The following is a 20,517-nucleotide window of genomic DNA, read 5'->3' as shown; positions in this document are numbered from 1 at the left end:
ACATAACTTGTTGAGCTTGTATAAAATATGACCTGATTTGTTGAGCTGTCACACATCAACCATTATGGACACATAGAAGAGATCATACGTCGTCGTCTGAATACAAAACCAGTTTTCCCAAATGCTTTTAACTTTCAAAAAGAGCCTTCCCTTCTATGTCGCATGTAATTTATCTGGCACTTAAGAAACAAGCTGATCATAAGATTCAGAAAACAAGAAGCATGAACAAATTATTCACAAATCAACAAATTTCTTGTGAATAATATCGACTTCGTTCTTTCATTTCAGAGATGAGCAGATGAAGAAAAAACTTCTAGTCCATGGCTTCGAAACTTGGAGCATACCAACCCAACTGGTCAGTGATTTTCTTCATCCTTTCTTCTTGTCCCTTTGAATTCCCTAAAGCAGTAGTGAAAGGGTACAAGTAGGTTACTTTTGTGGCCATGCACCTGTAAGAAACCAAGTCTCCTTTCACCAGAAACTCCAGCACATCTCGGCCAAACCCTCCATCAAACTCAGCTTGTAGATATTGGCCTCCTGGGATTGTTTTCATTATCAGTAATGTCTCACTAAAATTTGGTTTAAATTTAATTAATGATTCGCCAACAGGGTCTAGCCCAATGGAAAAAGGCCTTGACGACCAAGTTCCTCTTCACTTAAATTAATAAGCATCTTGGCAACATTCTGTTTTACTACTTGAGATCAAGTTCATGGGCCAGATTTCAATTTGTTATGCATGTGTTCAATCAATCTACTTACCATCAGGGGTATCTTGCAAGATTTGAATTTTTGCATTCTTTTGAGTTTCCAAGATTGCTTCTTTCAACCTCTGCATAATTTCATTAAAATAAAAAGAAAGTGACTTACAGCATTTTGTAAAGCTTAAAACTACATTAGGACAAAAAAAGAAGAAGATTAAAACTAGTTTACTCAAGATGCAAACAAGTGAATGCAGAAAGTTCATAACCAAGCAAGTCTCGGATCATGAGAAAAGTAAAAGTTCAATTCAAATTGTTCATGAGAGTGGATGCATTGATGCTCTCTAAACCTGAATTGCATTGTCTGAAGAATTTGCAGGAATCGTCAATGGAAATGCAAACGATGATGACCTTGGATTTGTTGACACACAGCCTGGATTTATCGATGGGCAAGGTCTGATTTTTCTGCAAATTGAAGGGACACACACACAGGTCATACTGAGCAAACAGAGCAAAGCACATTGCACAAGGCAGAGGAAGAAAAAACCTCTAATTTCTCCATGCCTTCCAACAAATACATTCTTTTCAACACAACATGGATGTAAATTAGCAGAAATAGAAAGAACCCATTAAAGAGAATTGGATTACAAACCCATTAACTAATTTAATCCAAAACTCCTTGAAGAATTCTAATTTTGACACTTTGTATGTAGCAAAAGGAGAAAACCCAGTTAAAGAAACAGTGAGTTGAAGAAAGTGTACCCATTTTCCAGCCCAGTCTGCAAATTCTTGGATTGAGAGAATGGAGTGGTGGGGGGAGGGACTAAATTGGACTGGGAGTTGAGAGAAGGGACTGCTAAAGCAGGAAAAGGTGAGCTGAGTGTTACAGAGAGAGCCAAAGAGAGTAGACTGGGTAAGATTGTGGGCTTTGGGGCTGAACTTTGCAAACTAGCTTTTGGGTTTTGAAGGCAATCAGAGGTTTTAGTGAATGAGTGTTTGGAAGTTGGAGGTAGAAGATGACCAACCATCAAACTCATGTTGGTTAAGCTCTTGTTATCCTCTGGTTCTCTCTCTCTCTCTGTCTCTCTAAACGCAGTGTTTTAGCCTGCAAATTCATCAGAACATTGCTGTTTAGTCGTGCAAATGACCACCACATATGCAAATTGTCGTTCGCACTGTTAAAATGTATGTCACGTCGTTTTGTTTCCGTAACGGTTAAATAGTTTGTAGATAACCTATGCAAACAAGAAGTCGATATGTCCGAGTGGTTAAGGAGACAGACTTGAAATCTGTTGGGCTTCGCCCGCGCAGGTTCGAACCCTGCTGTCGACGAATTTAATTTTTCCAAAACTGCAGCATGAACATCTCCTATTTTCACTATAATTTTCTAAACCAACCAAAGAATACAACAGAACCCAAAACATGACATCAAAATTCAAGATTCAGTTTTCATCTATTGTTGGTGTACTATACACAAAATTCACACAATTACTCTTCCATGTTTTACTTACTTTTATCTCGGAACCCTAATCTAGGTTTCTTTCCTTTTTTTTCTCCATTTTCGCTCTTTTTATGCTTTTACCTTTTCATCTATATATATATATATATACTAGCCTCTCTGCACGCGCTTCCGCGCTTGCGAGAGGTTTTTTAAAAATTTATTTTAGAATTAAAAAAGATAATGGGTAGTTGTGTTCCATAAAAATAGGATACATTATCTGCTTTTTCTTTTTCTTTTAATTTTTTTAAATATGAAAAAGTGTGAATTTACCATATTATCCTCATTTAATTAATAATTTGAATTCTTAATGTTTGCATTAACCAAGGGCATTTTCTGGTATTTTGAATGTTTCACCATTCTCTGCCTTTTGCTTTATATATATAGATAAAGTTCGAGGCAGAGTTTGGTGAAAATTTTAAAAATATCAAGAAATACTCATGCTTATTAATTAATACTAGCTCATTGACACGCGTAAACCCTCACGCGTGTGCCAATTGGTTTTTTTTTAATAAATATTTTATTTTATTTTAGAATTAAAAATAATAATAGATATAAAAATAGGACCTATTATATGATTTTTTTTTATTTTTTATTTTTTTAATATGAAAAGGTATGAATTTACCATATTATCCTCATTTAATTAAAATTCTTAATTCTTAATTTTTGGATTAATGTTTGGATTAACCAAGGGCATTTTCTGGTTATTGCAAACATTAAGAATTGAAATTATTAATTAAATAAGGATAAATGATAAATTCACACCTTTTATATTAAAAAAATTTAAAATTTAAAATAAATCAGATTATAGATTCTATTTTTATGGAACACAACTGCCCATTATCTTTTTTAATTCTAAAATAAAAAAAATAAAGAAAGAATCCAATTGGCACAGGGATGAGGGCCTAGTTTAAAATAAATAAAAAAATCGAAGTTATTCTGCAGGGGCTAGCATAACAACATAATGCGTGCGGAATAAGATAGCAGCCTCTAGAACTAGAATTTTCCAGGAGTTTTTTGTTTTTTAAATTGGAATTTTTTCCAAGAGTTCGAAACTTTCATATCATACCCAAACCCTAAACCAAACTCCCTTCTGCCGAAACCCTAAATTCCCTTGTGCCTCAATTTAGCATTTTAATCATAGCAAAGGCCCTATCATCCGGAATAATGGGGGATGATCGGAATACATCTCAACCTTCTGCCGCCGCCGCTCTGCTCACCTCCGGTCAAGATGTTCAGACTATGTCTGGATGTTGGTGGATTCACGCCAAAGTGAGGCCCGCTGCAATATATATTTGATCAAGAAATATATGCGCGAACTGTACGACAGAACGGAGATAGATAAATCTCTGGGCAAACTGGGCAACATATCCAAGATGGAGAAATCTCTAGCCCAACTGGTTGATTTGACGAAATCAATGTTGGAGCAGATTCTCTCACTACAACCCACGGTGCATAAGGCCGTTAATCCTTACCCAAGGTCAGTGCTTGGCTGACTGGATTTCATCTTCTTTTCTCTGTAAAATTGTTGATGTTTTTCTTTTTCAAATTTTGCTTCAGTTTTCTCTAGTTGCTGCATGCATGTTTACTTATTCAAAGATTCTTGCTTGAAATAAAAAGTAAGCAGCTTCTACTAGCTGGCTGCTTTCACCTTTGCTTCATTCATTAATTATCTTTAGCTAGTTTGGTAGGTGTTTGAAAAGCTTAACTTGACTTGTTGTATACATCTCTCTTCTCTGTCCAGCTTGCCCATCGATTCGGAGAATGCATCAATGACAGTAAATCAGGGGGCTATTAGATCTGTATATTTAATTACGTCTTAATTGAAGAACGAAGTAATGCAATCTATGGAGTGAAATTCAAACACGGAGGAGGAGTCACTCATGAACCCCCAGTAATTGGACTTGTTGACAGGTTCTGTGAGGGTGAGAAGTATGACGTTATTGGCATGAAGGCTGCACATATTTTCAACCGCTCCAAATTATACGTCCTTGCACGGAGCGGTGGATATATAATTGACACGAAGACTATGTCAAGATGTTCATCTTTTCCTCCTCGGGCCTATAATAAATCAACACCGATTGTTGTATCTGCGTATGACAAGCTGTATTGTCTTGGAATCCCATCGTCCCGCAAACCATTTCCGTACCTCTCCTTCGAGAGATATGATCCTGATATGAACGTATGGGAGGTAATGCCTTCTTATCCATTTTATAATTATAAATTATAACTGGTTATGCGGTTTGTTATGGAGTTATTTTGTTTTCATTCTATAGCCCGAGAGAAAAGAATTTTGATGTTCTTGCTTTTCACATCAGTAGAAACCAATGGAGGCAGATGGAAGTTGACACTTCCGTTGATTATGCTCCTTTCCAAGGGAGGGCCGTGGTTGTAGACAAGACTATCTATTCCATACAAGGGAATGAGTTTATAGCATTATCCTTTAGGATGGACAAAGGTGACGACGGTAGCATTGGATATTCCTTGAGCCAATTGTTTATATTGCAAGACCTAGAGATTGTGCGTCCACCATTGCCATTTGAAATGAAGAGCGAGTATTTGGTTCATTTAGGGAACCATGACTTTTTCCATGTCAAGACTGGTCATTGCTTTGACACGGCTCAATATCTTTGTATCACTACATTTCAAATTGTTGTTGGAGAAGGAGAAAGAGATATGATCAAGACTATAAATTCAACTGTTCATTCTGTGGATGTAGAGTGCATTGAATATTTTGATCTTGTTTTCTGCTTCATGCCGTAAGTTTCATACATGTTTCTTATTGTGTTTTCATCAATAACATTATTAATTTGTGTGTTGGAATTCTGTTACATTTTGTATGTAACAAGGGTTCTCATTATTATGACTCAGTGATTGTGGGGATTATGAACCTATAGAAGATAAGAGCGTGTGAATCAGCCAAAACAAGAAGAAACCATTATGGATGAGAGTTTTTCTATGGTGAAACGTAGGACAATGGCAAAGGTGAAAAAAATGTGTTTACATGAAATCTTTTTGTTTATTTAATGATCATGAAGCAAGAGACTCAATTTTGTTCATGACTATTAAGTTTTTTTTATTGGACTTTGAGTCTAATTTCTTGTACTATAATTGAGTTTTGCATAAAGAAGCCAGGCATGGAATAGATGTGAGGCAGCCAGAATTAAAATCCGAGAGGAAGATGGAAGATTAGCTGCCAGGCATCGTGAAAGAGTCTATTTTGGGCGAACTGGCACCTCCTTGTTGTAAAAGGAATGTGAAATATGAAAATTCAAAAGCTTTGGACAGCCTCATATTATATTATGTCACTGAATATATAGATGGGATCTTTTGCAAACAACTCCATGTTAATTTATACATGCATTTGGAAGTTTCCAGATGGTTTTTGCTTCATCAAGTCCTAAATTGGCTCTGGTTTCATGTTGTTAACGGGTGGTTTGTGGTCTCTTAGTCTTTCTCTCCATGATCTAGAACAAAGGGTGTCTCCATAATATAGAAAATTCTCTGCATTGTGAGTTCAGTAGCGTCTGTGAAGAAAATTTAATTTTATATGACAAGTAAGAAAGTTGTGATGTTGATTAGTTGGAAAACAGGTGGGTGTTTATCTGGAAGTGGCCTTTCCTGAACCTGTTATTCATCGGCAATTTGGGTGTGTCTAATTTTACTTAGGGGAATAACAAGGCTTTAATTCCCTATTTATTTTTAAAAAATTAAAACAAAAAAAACAAGGTAAGGCCGGGCGGCTATACTATTTTTTAAAAAAATAATAATAATAAAAAAATAATAAATAGAGTATAGCCGCGCGGCTATACTATTTATAAGAGCCAACTTTCACGTTTCAAGCTAAGTACGGCCGCGCGGCTATACTGTTTTAATATTGCATTTCAAATTAAGAAAGGAATCTTCTTCTGTCTCATTTGTGCCTTTTAATTATCAGTTGTTGGTATTTTGTTAGTTCTTCTTTCCCATCTCTGTTACATATGCAATTAATAGTTGGTTTTTTGCTTCATCTAGTCCTAAATTAACTCTGGTTTCGTGTTGATAATGGGCGGTTGTGGTCTCTTATGTAATCTGCTGTATCTGAGGCATGCTTAGTTTTCTCATGCTCTTTCTCTCCATGATTCAGAACAATGCTTGGGTGTCTCCATGATGTAGAAATTCTCTGCTTTGTGAGGAACAGCAGCAGGTTCCGATAAATATTGAAGGACGAGTTCAGTAGCGTTTGTGGAGAAACTTTAATTCTATATGATAAGTAAGAATGTTGTGGCGGAAAACGGGTGGCTTTGTGTATCTGGAGGTGGCCTTTTCTGAACCTGGGTGTCTGTAGTATACTTCATTTCTTCATCAAGAATTTGGAATTCCTTCAAGTTGTAACATTTACCATATAACCTTGGATCTTTTTTCTTCATTAGTGGGTTTCTGCTTTAGGCTGAGTTTCTAACTGGTGAAGTTTGTTTTTTGTTTGATTTAATGCTAAATACACCCAAAAAACAAAACCCAAATGAGGTGAAGACTCAGCCCCTCACTTTGGTCAAAGCAGGATCCTTGAAAACAATGCCAAGAGCATTTAAATTTGAACTTGATGACTCTGTTGATTCTTCTGAAAGTAAAATGTTCAAATATAGACAACGGTGCATAGAGATGCAGAGAAAAACAAGCAATCGAACACAATCATTATAACAATTTCCTAACGTTTTATATGGGACATGAGCACAAACACTGATGTATGTTTAGAAGAGGGACCCAAGGAGGATGAATTAATTTTTAATCGAGGACCTTGTTGGGAGGGAGGATCTCATATCTACAATTGTTGACTGGTCTGCTCCCAATTTGATGGCCTCTTTGCTTGCTCTAATGAACCTTGAAACAGCACCTTTTACGTACCCGTGAGCTTGCTTCACACTCATCTTCTTGCTCATTTCATCAGGGAAGCTGCTCAAGAAGGTCACCATTAAGTACACCGGCTAATTGGACTACCTCGCCCTGAAACTCGGATAAACCGGCATCTTCATTCGCCTCTGTGCTCCTCAAAGGCACCACATCTGGCAAGGTCTCTACAAGAATTCCATAGAGACAGTGTTAGCTTTCTTCCATTGACAACCTCAATAATTGGAAAATAAGATGATGCATGGGGCTCCACAGTGACAAATGTATCTTCATTTTTCCTTTTTTTTTCTTTTGTTCTACTTAAAGGGAACAACTTTTCATGTTTCTAATCAATTCTCTTTTTAACCCTGTTACTTTCTAATGGATCTCTAAATAATTTTTGTCATGAACACTGCATAAATTTGATTAATTCAGATTCTAGATAGATAGATACCTGGGCAGTCAGTCCTGGGAGTAGTCAATTGCCCAACAACCTGCTCAAATGTGCCGGCCCATGCATCTCTGTGGGTTAAGAAGTTAGAGGAGAGGTTGAACATCTTCTTTATGGTGGCAGGGATTGAAGAATGCTCAAACTCAGAGTTTGGTGTAGGTCCTTGTGGACCACGCATTACTGCAAAACCAAATAAACATCAGTGCAATAAAGAAGTGAAACAGAAAACCCTTGATTGATTCTACTTTACACATTTCAGATGCTCAACAATATGCAGATGTAGCAATATGGGTTGACCCCAATACAATAACCCACCCACCAAATTCTACTTCTACTTGATCCACAGACACAATATGCATAACATTTTGAATCAAGAAATTCAACCAACTATCCAATTTAATTTGTACACTCAGAGACAGAAAGAAATCAAAAGATTCCAGACAGCTCCGGTAGAACAGGTAAGTGGACCAATATCACATCAATTATTGAAGGCTAACATCTAAAATTACAGCTAAGACAGGCCAAATAATGAGAATTTGAGCTTACCAGTCCCTTTCTTAATCCATGGAGAGACCATAATTGTCGGTACACGAACCCCAAGCCGATCAAACTTGAAGAAATATGGAGCAGGGCCACTGTTCCCATCTGGGTTAGGAACATTAACATAAGGAGTCTTGACATGATCAAAAAATCCACCATGTTCATCATAGGTGATGACCAAAAGGGTCTCATTCCACTGAGGACTTGCTCTCAGTGTCTCATAGACCTCCTTAATTAGTTTTTGCCCATTGGCAACATCATGAGAAGGGTGATCATCATTTGCAGGCATTCCCTTTAGATCAAAATAGGCCGGCTCAATCACAGTTAAACTTGGGAGCTTCCCCTTCCTGGCATCTTTCTTAAACTTCAAATCATACTGATGAAACTTAGAAATGTACTTCAATTTCCTCATATTTCTATAGAACATAGTGGTGGGTATGTTTTGAAAGTAAACACCAAAGTTCATGTCATTCTCGTGAACCGAATCAAATATGGTTTTTTGTGGATACCCTGAAGCCAATTGCTTCTTAACATGGCTTGTTGAGCCATGAGAAGTTGCAGAATACACAAAAAGCCTATTGGGTTGTGTTGGGCCAGGAATTGAAGAAAACCACCTATCAAATACAGCAAATTCACGCACTAAAGCCGCATAAACAGGCACAGATTCAGGCCTAAAGCCTTTCATGACGGTCTCAGAGAGATTTGGGGACATTGATAATGCTTGCTCTACAAAACCAGTCATTGAAGGAAGGGAACTAGACCCAAATACCTGTTGCTCCACTGCTTCAAATGAGTGACCCGGATCCGGATCCACAAACTCAGCATCGTCTGAGAAGCAAATGGATTTTGGGTCTGCATTTTTGGTTGAAACGGGGTTGCATTCTTTGCCTGTGACACCATTGATTGCTGGATTAATGGCTTTCTTCATCCACCCAAGGATATGATCAAAGGACCTGTTTTCCATGACCAAAACCACAATGGTTTTGATGGGTTGCTGCTGCTGCTGGGCTAAACACAAATGGGTCTGTTGGGAAGTCCATGACAGAGTGAGAAACAGCAAGAAAATGGAGGAAAATGAAGGTGGCCATAGTAAAGGTCTGGTCTTTGAACCTCCCATGTCTTTGTTTGCTAACAGAGAAAGACACACAGAGAGAGAAAGAGGTTCCTTAGCCAAATGAGTCTGTCTGGCCAATGAAGGAAACAATGAGTATGTGGAAGAGAATCTGAATAAATAATTACTGCATCTATGCTAGATATTTTTATTTAAAGAGACAGAGTGAGATAGAGATGCAAGGTCATGGATTTTTGGGTACAGAGTACAAGAGCAAGAATTGATGAGAGAAGAAGCTTCTGGTTTTGTACTGGTGCAATAGGCCCTTGGTGATGCTCTGTTGCTTTTGGAAAGAAAAGAAGAAAAAAGCAAAAGGCAACTAAAGGAAAGTTGAATGTGATAATTACTCTCTGTTTATATATAATTGGTGTTAAACATGGAAATATGGTTTTCCAAAATCCATCTCTTTCGCAAATTCTGTTAACCTTGAAGAAGTGATTGCATGATGGCAAGGAACCACCCACTCACTCAATGTATAACAGCTAGTGTGAATAGCAGAATAAGAAGCAAAGAATGTCAAAGGGTTTGACTGAAATATATGAGAATATCCTGTGGCCTTTCTTCTTCTTCTGGTTTTTCGTTGGGGGTTTCTTAATTTGATCATTTTTTGCTATCAATTAATTTGATATAACTTTAAGGGAGATTCACTATTATACCCAATATGGGGGCCAAAATTATAAAAATACCCTATATAAAATGGACTTTAGAAACACACCCAAAGTCCATTTACAACATAACAAAAAAGCTTTTAACTTCTTATAAATTACAAAACTGCCATCAATTTCTTAAAACAAGCCCAACCCCAAAATCTCATAAAAATACCCAAAGCACTCAATAGGGCATCAAAGTAATTTAATAATTAATATTAAATTCAATAAGGCCAGCTATCATTTTTTGGGTTTTTTTTGGGTTTGTTTATAGGAATTCAATTATGTAGGGTTTATTTATAATATTAGTGCTAGAAATGGGTATATCACTAAATATCTCTAACTTTAACTGTCAACAGCAAGCAAATTAAATTATGTCACTAAATATCAAAATCGAAAATTATGTCACTAAATATCAAAATTGACGTAAAACTATCAACGGCAAGCAAATTAAATTATGTCACTAAATATCAAAATCGACTTAAGTTACAAAATTTCATATTCCGATCTGATTTGTTCGAAAATTAAATTTACAAATACCATTGAAAATAGCAGTTTTGAAGAATTTGGAGGAACAGTCCGTGGGCGATGTTGGAGATGCCATTTCCACTAGACAAAAGTTGGTGATGCCAATGCCAAAAATAGGCTAAATTATTCTGATAATGCTATGCATGCGAATCCATATAAACTTGATGTGAGATTTGATGTCAAATACAATAGGGCTCTTTTTATTCTCTTCTTCTTTTCTCACTTTGGAGAGTGCAGGCAATATATCATATAATATGTACATTGCCATGTGAATGTGTGACTTCAAGCTATCCTTTTAAACGATGGCCATGTTTTAAGGGGGTCCACATAAAGAGAAATATAAAGATTTTGATGAATTATTAACCAAACAAAAAGAAGCATATATCAAAATTTTCCACCATTAAAAACCAAAAAAGTTACAAAAATTAGAGGATTTTGGGCGAGGTGGGCCCAAGAGCCGCCAAAGAAAATAAAGAATGCAGCTCCAAGACGGACGGCCCAGATTGACACCATGTGTCTGCGAGTTGAGGACCTTTTGTGGTTATCATCCACTAAGCCACTTTTGCTTCTCTCTCAGTCCCACTACTTTTTTTTCGCTTCTCTCACAGTCCCACTACTGTGATGGAAGATAAGACATAAAAAAGAAGAACGGCATTGGCTGTGTAACTTATTTTGAGTTCATGTCCACTTTGAAATACAAAATTTACGTAGAACAAGTTGAGTTTTCAATTTTGTGTTGAAAAATATTCAAAACTTAAAAGCACTATGAAATATGAAATATTATGTTATCACAATGTCAATCACGATTATAGATCAAATAGGATTTGTATGAACATACCGTCAACCATCAATGTTTTGACACTCTAACAACATAACATACCACTTGTTCGATACAACAAAATCAATCCAAATCCTCCGAATTCAAGAACTTGTGCATTTCAGGTGGCAGCGTTTAATTTTTACACAAGTTCATGAAGTTGCGTGAGTACGCATCAGAGAAACAATCAAGCATGTAATTCAGCAATAATTAGAAAACGAAGAATTGAATTTCACTTGTGTATGTGGTATAGTTTCTATAAAAGGACGTATGAAGCACAAGTTATGCCCTCCCAGCCAATTCCATTGAGCTCTTGGAAAATCGCTCTAGGCTTCTTCAAACAGAAATAGTATCAGTTGCCGGATCTCTTCAAGTACGCTAAAACGCCTAATCCGGCAACAAGAGCAGCCCCAGCTGCAACGGTACTGTATGCTGATGACCATGCAGAATCTGCATAAGCATAATCCATACTTCCTCCTGCTGAACCCCTTCGGCGACCGCGTGTTCCTGAATAATCCAAATGCAGTCTCAAACCCTGCAGAGTTGATCACTTTTACGTCAGACTTCACAGGAAAATTGATAACAGAAACTAAGACCTAATTCAGTTGCATACTTCACTATATTTTCTCTTCTCTAAGCACAAAGCAACACCAGACAGATAATCATACCTTCCAACCAACTTGTTTTGCATGTTCCACAGCTGCTACAAGATCATTATCTGATGCCAAAATAACTTTATCACGGTCTTCGTCTTCATACTACACAATTTTCCACCAATTAAAAGAAGATTAGGAAGATAGAACTCTAGAGTCAGACTCCAAAAACATGTAAATTGCTATCTTAGAAATACCAAAATTTGAGGAAGGTTGTTGCGGTCAATGTCATCTCCCATTCTCTGAACAATGGAGGTTATAAGATCTGTCAAACTCTGAATATCTGAAGAGAAACCCCAGTCAAGAGCTAATGTTAGCCAAATTGTTCTTGTTGAACGTGAAATATATCCTAGATTAGGTGGCTCAACCAGGAAATCTGAATTAAAAGCCTAAAAAACGTTGTTTGTTTCAATACACACACAAATATAAATACACACACAGTAATTTGATAGGCAACTGGAACAAGGAGCATACTGCAAGTAAATCTATGCATTCGACCCCTCTTATCTTGAAGTTTGAAAGCAAACGTATTAGGAAAATTTGACGATGGAAAGGGAAGTGATCTCCCTGTCTCTGCTCCGTCAGAAGCCAACTTCAATGACCCTTCACTGAGATGAGAATAAAGATGCATAAATACATATAAACATTACAAATAAATAAAATTGAACCTTCATTTTAATTTCGATAACATATGAATATAAACAGATAAATATATAACCTTCGAGAATCCTCATCTTCCTCATGTGGACCTAAGGCCATGGCAGAATCCCAAAACTTTTGCATCAAAGAGTTTGCGGCCTCATTGCTGACTCCAGCAGTATTTCCAACCTGGTTAGCAAAGAAAATTATGTTTGCAATTTCTTCTTTGCCCCAGGGGGGGGAAGTATTAAACAGCCAAAGAAAAGAGAACTGCAGAGATGATATGTTTGTTCTAGACGCCAAGGATCCAAAACAGCCAAAGAAAGTGAAGCCTAAGTTTTCCCCACTAGGATAGTTCAGAATTGTGAAAATCATGTCATTAGTAAACAAGTCAAGTAAGGACAGCAAAATGAGAATGATGTTTCATGACACATACATTATGTTAAACCCTTATTCCATGCATATATGTAAGAACTACAGATTGGTTCATCAAGTAATGCTGAAAGCATGAAAAAGTGGATATATTCCTGTTATCCTAGAAAGATTAATGCAAGATTGACGTAAATCACAATAATTAACAGTAGGTAAAGACATGACTTACAGTAGCTACAGCAGCATGAGTGATATGAATTACATCAACAACAGCAACAACAGTTCCATCTGTATACGGTCATCCATAATCATCAGAAACTAAAAATCTTCTGTTACTTAAAAAGATAATTACTATATCATGATTTTACCTCTGTCTACTACAGGAAGGTGCAAAAATTTTCCGTCATGCATTGTATGCAGCGCATCAACAATTGGTGTATCAACTGTGGCACATTCTGGATTTTGAGTCATGACCTATTAATCAATTCAAAAGAAAGCTGAGATATGTGAATAATTTATATTCCTTCACCTACATAAGCATAAAATGAAGTGTTCCTTGGAATCAGCGGATATTACAACTTCTGGCCAGATAAGACAAGGACAGAGGGATTGATTAACAGTTTTCCTCAGGATGGTCCAAAGACCAAAATTTCCAAACGGATAGAGACATGTACCTTCTCTACAAGAGTGGCCTTCGGAGAAAGATTTTGTGCTATTACCCGCATCAAGATATCTTTTGAACTGACAAGAATCAAAAGCACAAATCACAATTCATTTTATCTATAAAACGATACAGTGATGACAGTGACAAGAAAGGATAACATTATTGAGAACAAAGGTAAAGTACAATTTTTTTTACTTAAAGAAACTCACGTAAGAATTCCTCGTGGCTTGTTATCAACTGTCACAACAGCAGAGCTCACTCGCATCTCCTGCATCTTCTTTGTTGTCATCAAAACAGTATCTGTTGGTGAAACTGTTAAAACCCTGAAAGACATATCTATCTGTTAAATGAAAACTTGTAATATCTTCAGCATCTGGCCACATAAAATAACAGACCTAAAAATATTACCTACTTTGAACTTTCCGGAATAATTGTAGACAAGGATGGCCTAAACAACCGCTCCCGAAGTGTCTCAACGAATGTATTGGAACCTGAATCTCAAATAAAAAGCATAAAGTTAATCTTTGGTTTATGTGGAAACTGACTACTCTCCATTACATAAATCTACAGAAGGAAGTTATTCCTAAAAGCTGCAAAAATATTAAAGAATATGATATAAAAAAAATTTAAAAGAAAAGAATAAATGTCTACTAACCAGAAGTAGATGTGCCCCAATGTTTTTCAACACCTTCCACAGCAGCAGCAATAGCCTTTCCCTTTTCAGCTGCCCTTTCCATTCGAGCAATAGCATCATATAAGCACTTTGCTATATCAAGTAAAGCAATGACCTCTCCATTCTCAACAACAGGCAAATGTCTGAATTTTCCTGTAAATGCAGAAATCAGCAACATATAGCAAGAGCAAGCCACTAACAGAGAGTATGTCAAGAAGCAAATTTGCCTCTAATTTATTACTAACCTTGCACCATTTTTTGAAGGGCTTCAACAGCGAGAGTGTCAGAAAGAACAAATATCGGGTTCCTTGTCATAACTTTAGAAACAAGCGTATCCTCGAGATTAAGCTCACGAGAAATTACTCTTGTTGCTATATCCTGCGACCACAGAAACAAATAGATACATCAGAAAACAGTACGCCAACAAAATCCATCAAAACATACCAAACAAGTGCTTTTTGAAGTTTTTCTGTGAATGGCATTTTCTTGGCAAATGTCACACTGAATTTAAAGTCATACCTTGTCCGTAAGTATTCCACAGAGCAATGCATTAGAGTCAGTTAACAACAAAGCATCAACTCTACGAGCAGCCATTCGACGACACGCTTCTTGAATACTGGTATTTTCAGGTACTGTCAGAGCCTTTGATAGCCTCAGGCGTTTTACCGTACGCTCTCCAGTTAGCCCGCTGCCCCAATGCAAGCAGAGAAGAGATTTTTGTTACTAAGATTCCAATGCGCAAACTTTAAATTGAGCAAGCCTATTTCCAGCAAAAACTGATTCATTCTCAATACCCAACTTCTATGTCCTACAACCACTACATATTTTACTGTTTTACTGCTTTACAATAACACAAACGCGACTATAACACAAAGAAAATGAAAATTATCACAAAATCAGTCAAAAACACAATCATGGGTGGGTTTCTTCTTCACGCAATTCACATTCAACAAAAGCTCAATTATTTACAGAAAACATTCATTTCAATGAAAATTTTACATGAAAAAATTTGAATACGCACATGGAACGAGAAGCCGAAAAAGATTTACGGGCTGATTCAGGGCCTCCGTTACTAACGTCAGAGGATTTCTTCTTGTCCTGCAACGATGTGTTCGTCAATGACAGACTTCTTCTAGAAGAACCGCCTTGACTAGCCATCGTCGCCTTTAATCAAACACCAATTTATTATCCTGCAGCAAAAAATCATTATCGCATTATAAAATCTAAATAATTATTGTTCAAAATATGAAAATATTTGACGAATTTCATTTCCAAATTCAAGGCCTGCCCAAAATAGAAATAGAAGTTCCTGCACAATTTATTCTGAGGCTCATCGTTAACGAGCTTTCGAAATAAAGAAATAAGGAAAATATCGCATTCAACGTATTATTTTTCTCCGAAACCAAACGGAGACAGAAACTCACCGGACTTCTTATGCAGCCCTTCTTTTTCTCCTCAATAAACAGAAAAGAAAGACGGCTTCAGAATCGGAAATCAGAAAACCTCAACAAGAAATCACAGCTTAGCCATTGGCCATGGCCCGGGAAATGGAGCTACAAGAAATTGGATTGGATTGGAATTGGATGGGATTGGAGGCGGTCAAGATTGAAGGGTTTGAAAACTCTCCGGCAAAATGAAACACTCGCGGTCGGGAATCTGGTCAGAAAATCGGAATTTTCCGGGAAAATACACCGACCGGCGAGAGTGAATGAGACTCAGAGAGAGAAATACCCTAAAAAATGGGACAATGAGATAGTGGGCCAATCAAAATCGTGCACGTCAACGTTTTTCTAACAGAAGTTTTCAAATTACCTCCAAATTTACTGGCGCTTTTTTGAGGCCTCCCAAATATTTTATGCTGTAAGATTCTAATTAAGGTCAGAAATAAATTGTAAACTTACGGTTTTAGCCTTGTCTTATCTCTCTGGCATCTCTAGTATGGGTACAGTCTGGTCATTTCATATGAAATTAGGAGAGGTCCTGGAAAATGCCAAAATATATATATCTATGTTTGGCTTACAATGTTGTCACGCTTCAAAGTTCAAATCATATACTAACATAGTCAACTTCCGCATGCTCAAAAACCATAATGTAACTATTTATCTAATCTAATCAAAATTTTGGTTTCACTTGCATCAATTCAAGAAATCATTTTTTCTATAATTAAAAACTGTCTAAGGGTCAAAATTTTGGGGGAAAAATAAGGTTGGTGTTAGTTATTCGGCCCTTGTATAGTTTTTAATTGTGGTGGTATATCTACGGAAAAAGTCAAGCAAATCCCAGTAAAGTCTCTAAATCTTGTACGAGGACATATAAATTGTATTAATTTTATGATAATACTAGTCTCTCCGCACGCGCTTCCGCGCTTGCGAGAGGCTTTTTTTTTTTAAATTTAAATTTATTTTAGAATTAAAAAAAGATAATGGGTAGTTGTGTTCCCTAAAAATAGGATCCATTATCTGCTTTTTCTTTTTCTTTTAATTTTTTTAAATATGAAAAAGTGTGAATTTACCATATTATCCTCATTTAATTAATAATTTGAATTCTTAATGTTTGCATTAACCAAGGGCATTTTCTGGTATTTTGAATGTTTCACCATTCTCTGCCTTTTGCTTTATATATATAGATTATAAAGCCCAGGTTTTAGTAACTAGCTTACTTATTTTGTAGTGTAAATTTTATTTGTGTTTTAAAAATAATAGTTTTTATTATGTTATCTGTCGTATTCCTTACAATCCAAAAATATATATTTTTCTCTTTTAGGACAGTTGGATTACTCTTATAAGACAACTCATTGTAGCAAATAACTCTAACATTAATATGACGTTTTTACTGATTTTTTAATAGAATGTCTCAAATTGTGTAAGTTTTTGTAGTACAAGCAATTTGGTGACCGAGGTTTACACACAAATATTCATTCGGTGTTTAGGGGTTTCGAACTCTACCCACATGGGTGGAAGTGAAATACCTCAACCAACTGAGCTATAGTGTAACTTTTTATATAATTTATAGCTCTTAATTCATACTTCTCAAATCTTCAAGTTCGAATCCCTTCATCTCCATTAATTTAAAAAAAGACTTTTCAAGGTATGGAAAATGTAAACTTTGCGTTAAATACTTCGGATTTCCCAGCATAATATGATATGATTATCAAGATGCTAAATTCTAGTAGTAAGGTTTATGTAAGGCATCAATGGATGCATTTCTTTAGAGAAAAGAAAAATAGGCATATTGCGTGAGAATTTTGCCCTAGTATGCTTTAGAATCTACAAGTTCCCCTCCAGAAGTAGCAGTATTGAATTTGTTATGCAACCCTGAAATATATAAAGGAAACAGCAGATGCGCAGTTACCTTGGGGGCTTTGGAGTTTGGATGCTACACTATATGGTGCAACCTTTCATGTTGGACCTGAAATCAAATCAAACCATGAAAAAAAATTAATAAAAAATATTGGGGCCAGAAGAAAAGAGAGCTAAAGGCTTACACAACACTTTAAAGCAAGCATTCTTTGAGCTAAAATAGTTCCTAAGAATCCACTTTTTTCTTTCGAATGTGTTGTATAAACCTGTTTGTGGCTTGTGGGTTGGATTGTTCATTGTTGAATTACAAAAATATATATCAATTATAGAAAGAAAGCAGAGAAGAAAATGGTGGACTGGGCACCCGTTCTACTTGGGTTGATGTTGTTCATACTGCTGTCTCCTGGTCTTCTGTTTCAAATACCAGGAAACACCCGCCATGTTGAGTTTGGGAGCTTCACCACAAATGGCAAGGCCATTCTTGTCCACACACTCATTTTCTTTGTCATTTTCACCATCCTCATATTGGCTTTTGGCATCCACATCCACACTGGCTGATCAAACTTAGCACCTAGCAGTTTGGATAAGATTTTTGTAATTTTCTGTGTATTTTTTCTTCTTCGTTATTTTCGTGTCATATATTTTTTGGGGCTTTTGTTCGTATTGGTCCTCTACCATACCACATGAAATGGATTTTTTTTTTTTTTTGGAGTGACCCCATGAAGTGGGTTCTAATTGTTCTTGTATTAATTGACATCATATGATTACTGAAAAATTATTTTACAATTTTCTTATTGTATTTTTGTTGATAAATTTCCGACTAGATTGGTACTTTTTATGAATCAATATAACAAATTAATAAGCACAAATATAAAAAAAAAAAATTGGTGCTTTAGTTTCAGATACCGTTAAACGGGAGGGTGGTGGAGTTTGGGAACATGCAGACCAGTGGCGCTTCTATTGTGGTTCATGCCATAAGATTCATCTACTTTGGCCTCATCACCATCTTCCTCATTGCCATAAGTCTTTTCCTAATTTGTTTTAAAATAGTATCGCTGTGCGACTATACTTGTTTTAAATACGTATTATTTTTATTCAATAATATGTCAGAATTATGTGTATAATACGTGGATTTTGTGTCTTATTGAAATTTTTGTAAAAAATAAGTGTATTAAACATGAGAAATAGGTGCGTACGTGTATTATACACTATTAAACGTGAAAGTGCTAAAATCTTTATACGGGTAATAACTTTGGAAAAGTAAAAAATCAAAAAGGGACAATAGATACTCGAGTAATGGCCTAATAATAACAGATAGGGCTCTTGGGTTATGAAGAAATTTAATTAAGACACCCAAACGATTTCACAAAAGACTTAATAAGCATAAATTAATTATTTGGTGGACTTTTCTTTAATTTTTTATATTAAATAATAATTAAAGTAATTGAAAAAGGCTAAGGTATTGCTCAATTACATATGTTTAATTAAAGAAGAAGGCCAAAAAACAAAACTAAAGAAACTAATTCTTTTATATTTAAAAATGAAAAAAAAAAAAAAAAAACCTGTCCCAGATTAAATTTTCTTTTTAAATCGTATAGCCGCACGGCTATACTATTTATATATTAAAAAAGGAAGCACAGGTGCCACGTGTTTTTTAAAAAAATTGGGAAACGGGCGTATAGCCGAACGGCTATACGATTTTTTAAAGAAAATTAAGGAAGAATCTAGTATAGCCGGGCGGCTATACTCTTTATACACCCGCCCATAGCCTATGCGCCACGTGTCAAAAGGATACAGCCTGGCGGCTGTACTATTTTTTAAACACGAGTATAGCCGCACGGCTATACTATTTTTAAAAAAACAATTAGGGAAAAACAGAGATGTTTTTTAAATACATATTATTTTTATTCAATAATATGTTAGAATTATGTGTATAATACGTGAATTTTGCGTCTTATTGAAATTTTTGTAAAAAAATAAGTGTATTAAACATGAGAAATACATGCATACGTGTATTATACATTATTAAATATGAAAGTGCTAAAATCTTTATACGGGTAATAACTTTAGAAAAGTAAAAAATCAAAAAGGGACAATAGATACTAGAGTAATGACCTAATGATAACGGATAGGGCTCTTGGACTATGGAGAAATTTAATTAAGACACGCAAACGATTTAACAAAAGACTTAATAAGTGTAAATTAATTTTTTGGTGGACTTTTTCTTTAATTTTTTATATTAAATAATAATTAAAGTAATTGAAAAAGGCTAAGGTATTGCTCAATTACATTTGTTTAATTAAAGAAGAAGGCCAAAAAACAAAACTAAAGAAACTAATTCTTTTATATTTAAAAATGAAAAAAAAAAAAAAAAAAAAACCTGTCCCAGATTAAATTTTCTTTTTAAATCGTATAGCCGCACGGCTATACTATTTATATATTAAAAAAAGGACGCGCACAAAGCACAGGTGCCACGTGTTTTAAAAAAAATTGAGAAAAGGGAGTATGGCCGCACATCTATACTATTTTTTAAAGAAAATTAAGGAAGAATCTAGTGTAGCCGGGCGGCTATACTCTTTATACACCCTCCCATAGCCTACGCGCCACATGTCAAAAATAGTATAGCCGGGCGGCTGTACGATTTATATTAAAAAATAATTTAAAAACGAGTATCGCCGCATGGCTATAAATATTTTGACACGTAGGCTCTTAATCGCGGCCTGGAAATCTTTCGTTTTTTCATAAATAGTATAGCCGGCCGGCTACACTCCATTTTTAAAATTTTTAAAAAACTATATAGCCAATCGGCTATACTTGGTTTTTCTTTTTCTTTTTTTCAAAAAAAATTGTATAGCCGACCGGCTATACGTGCTTTTTCTTTTTTTTTTTCCCAAAAAAATTTACTCGGTTTTGTCCTACTTTGTTTTAAAATAGTATAGCTGCCGGGCTATACCCGGTTATTTATTTTCATCAAAATACTATAGCCGGTCGGCTACACTCGGTTTCATTAATGTTTCTGAAAAATAGTTTAGCCGCACGGCTATACTATTTTTGACATGTG

At 35.7% G+C, this 20,517-nt stretch overlaps 3 protein-coding genes and 1 non-coding gene across 6 annotated transcripts; 1 reads left to right on the top strand and 3 right to left on the bottom strand.

Moving 5' to 3' along the window:
• Positions 17-1,844, bottom strand: LOC18776080 (thylakoid lumenal 17.9 kDa protein, chloroplastic). Its single transcript, XM_020563297.1, has 4 exons — positions 1,461-1,844; positions 1,049-1,163; positions 760-829; positions 17-537 (listed from the first exon to the last, which is right to left on the bottom strand). The coding sequence occupies exons 1-4, from the start codon at positions 1,733-1,735 to the stop codon at positions 314-316; spliced, it is 684 nt and encodes a 227-aa protein (XP_020418886.1). The 5' UTR covers positions 1,736-1,844; the 3' UTR covers positions 17-313.
• On the top strand, positions 1,949-2,030 carry TRNAS-UGA. The gene has a single exon. It is a non-coding gene; the product is annotated as a tRNA-Ser (tRNA).
• On the bottom strand, positions 6,907-9,567 carry LOC18777378 (non-specific phospholipase C6). The gene is given in 4 exon segments (XM_007209146.2): positions 6,907-7,128; positions 7,130-7,250; positions 7,517-7,693; positions 8,060-9,567. Coding segments are annotated over 4 exon segments (1,584 nt in total). The 5' UTR covers positions 9,171-9,567; the 3' UTR covers positions 6,907-6,953.
• On the bottom strand, positions 11,149-18,362 carry LOC18777036 (CBS domain-containing protein CBSCBSPB1). 3 transcript variants are annotated; one of them, XM_020564218.1, is made up of 16 exons: positions 17,723-18,362; positions 17,509-17,565; positions 15,179-15,347; positions 14,677-14,845; positions 14,403-14,535; positions 14,140-14,310; positions 13,897-13,975; positions 13,694-13,807; positions 13,495-13,561; positions 13,189-13,294; positions 13,050-13,108; positions 12,528-12,637; positions 12,284-12,417; positions 12,007-12,092; positions 11,825-11,914; positions 11,230-11,691 (listed from the first exon to the last, which is right to left on the bottom strand). In XM_020564218.1, the coding sequence occupies exons 3-16, from the start codon at positions 15,313-15,315 to the stop codon at positions 11,509-11,511; spliced, it is 1,638 nt and encodes a 545-aa protein (XP_020419807.1). In that variant the 5' UTR covers positions 15,316-15,347; positions 17,509-17,565; positions 17,723-18,362; the 3' UTR covers positions 11,230-11,508. The 3 variants fall into 3 exon arrangements, with proteins under 3 accessions (XP_007210567.1, XP_020419807.1, XP_020419808.1); XM_020564219.1 differs by having other exon boundaries at positions 17,821-18,362; XM_007210505.2 differs by lacking the exons at positions 17,509-17,565; positions 17,723-18,362 and adding an exon at positions 15,582-15,988 and having other exon boundaries at positions 11,149-11,691.

This window comes from Prunus persica, chromosome G5, assembly GCF_000346465.2.
Source record: "Prunus persica cultivar Lovell chromosome G5, Prunus_persica_NCBIv2, whole genome shotgun sequence".
NCBI lineage: Eukaryota > Viridiplantae > Streptophyta > Magnoliopsida > Rosales > Rosaceae > Prunus > Prunus persica.
This window is presented reverse-complemented; position numbering and strand designations above follow the sequence as displayed.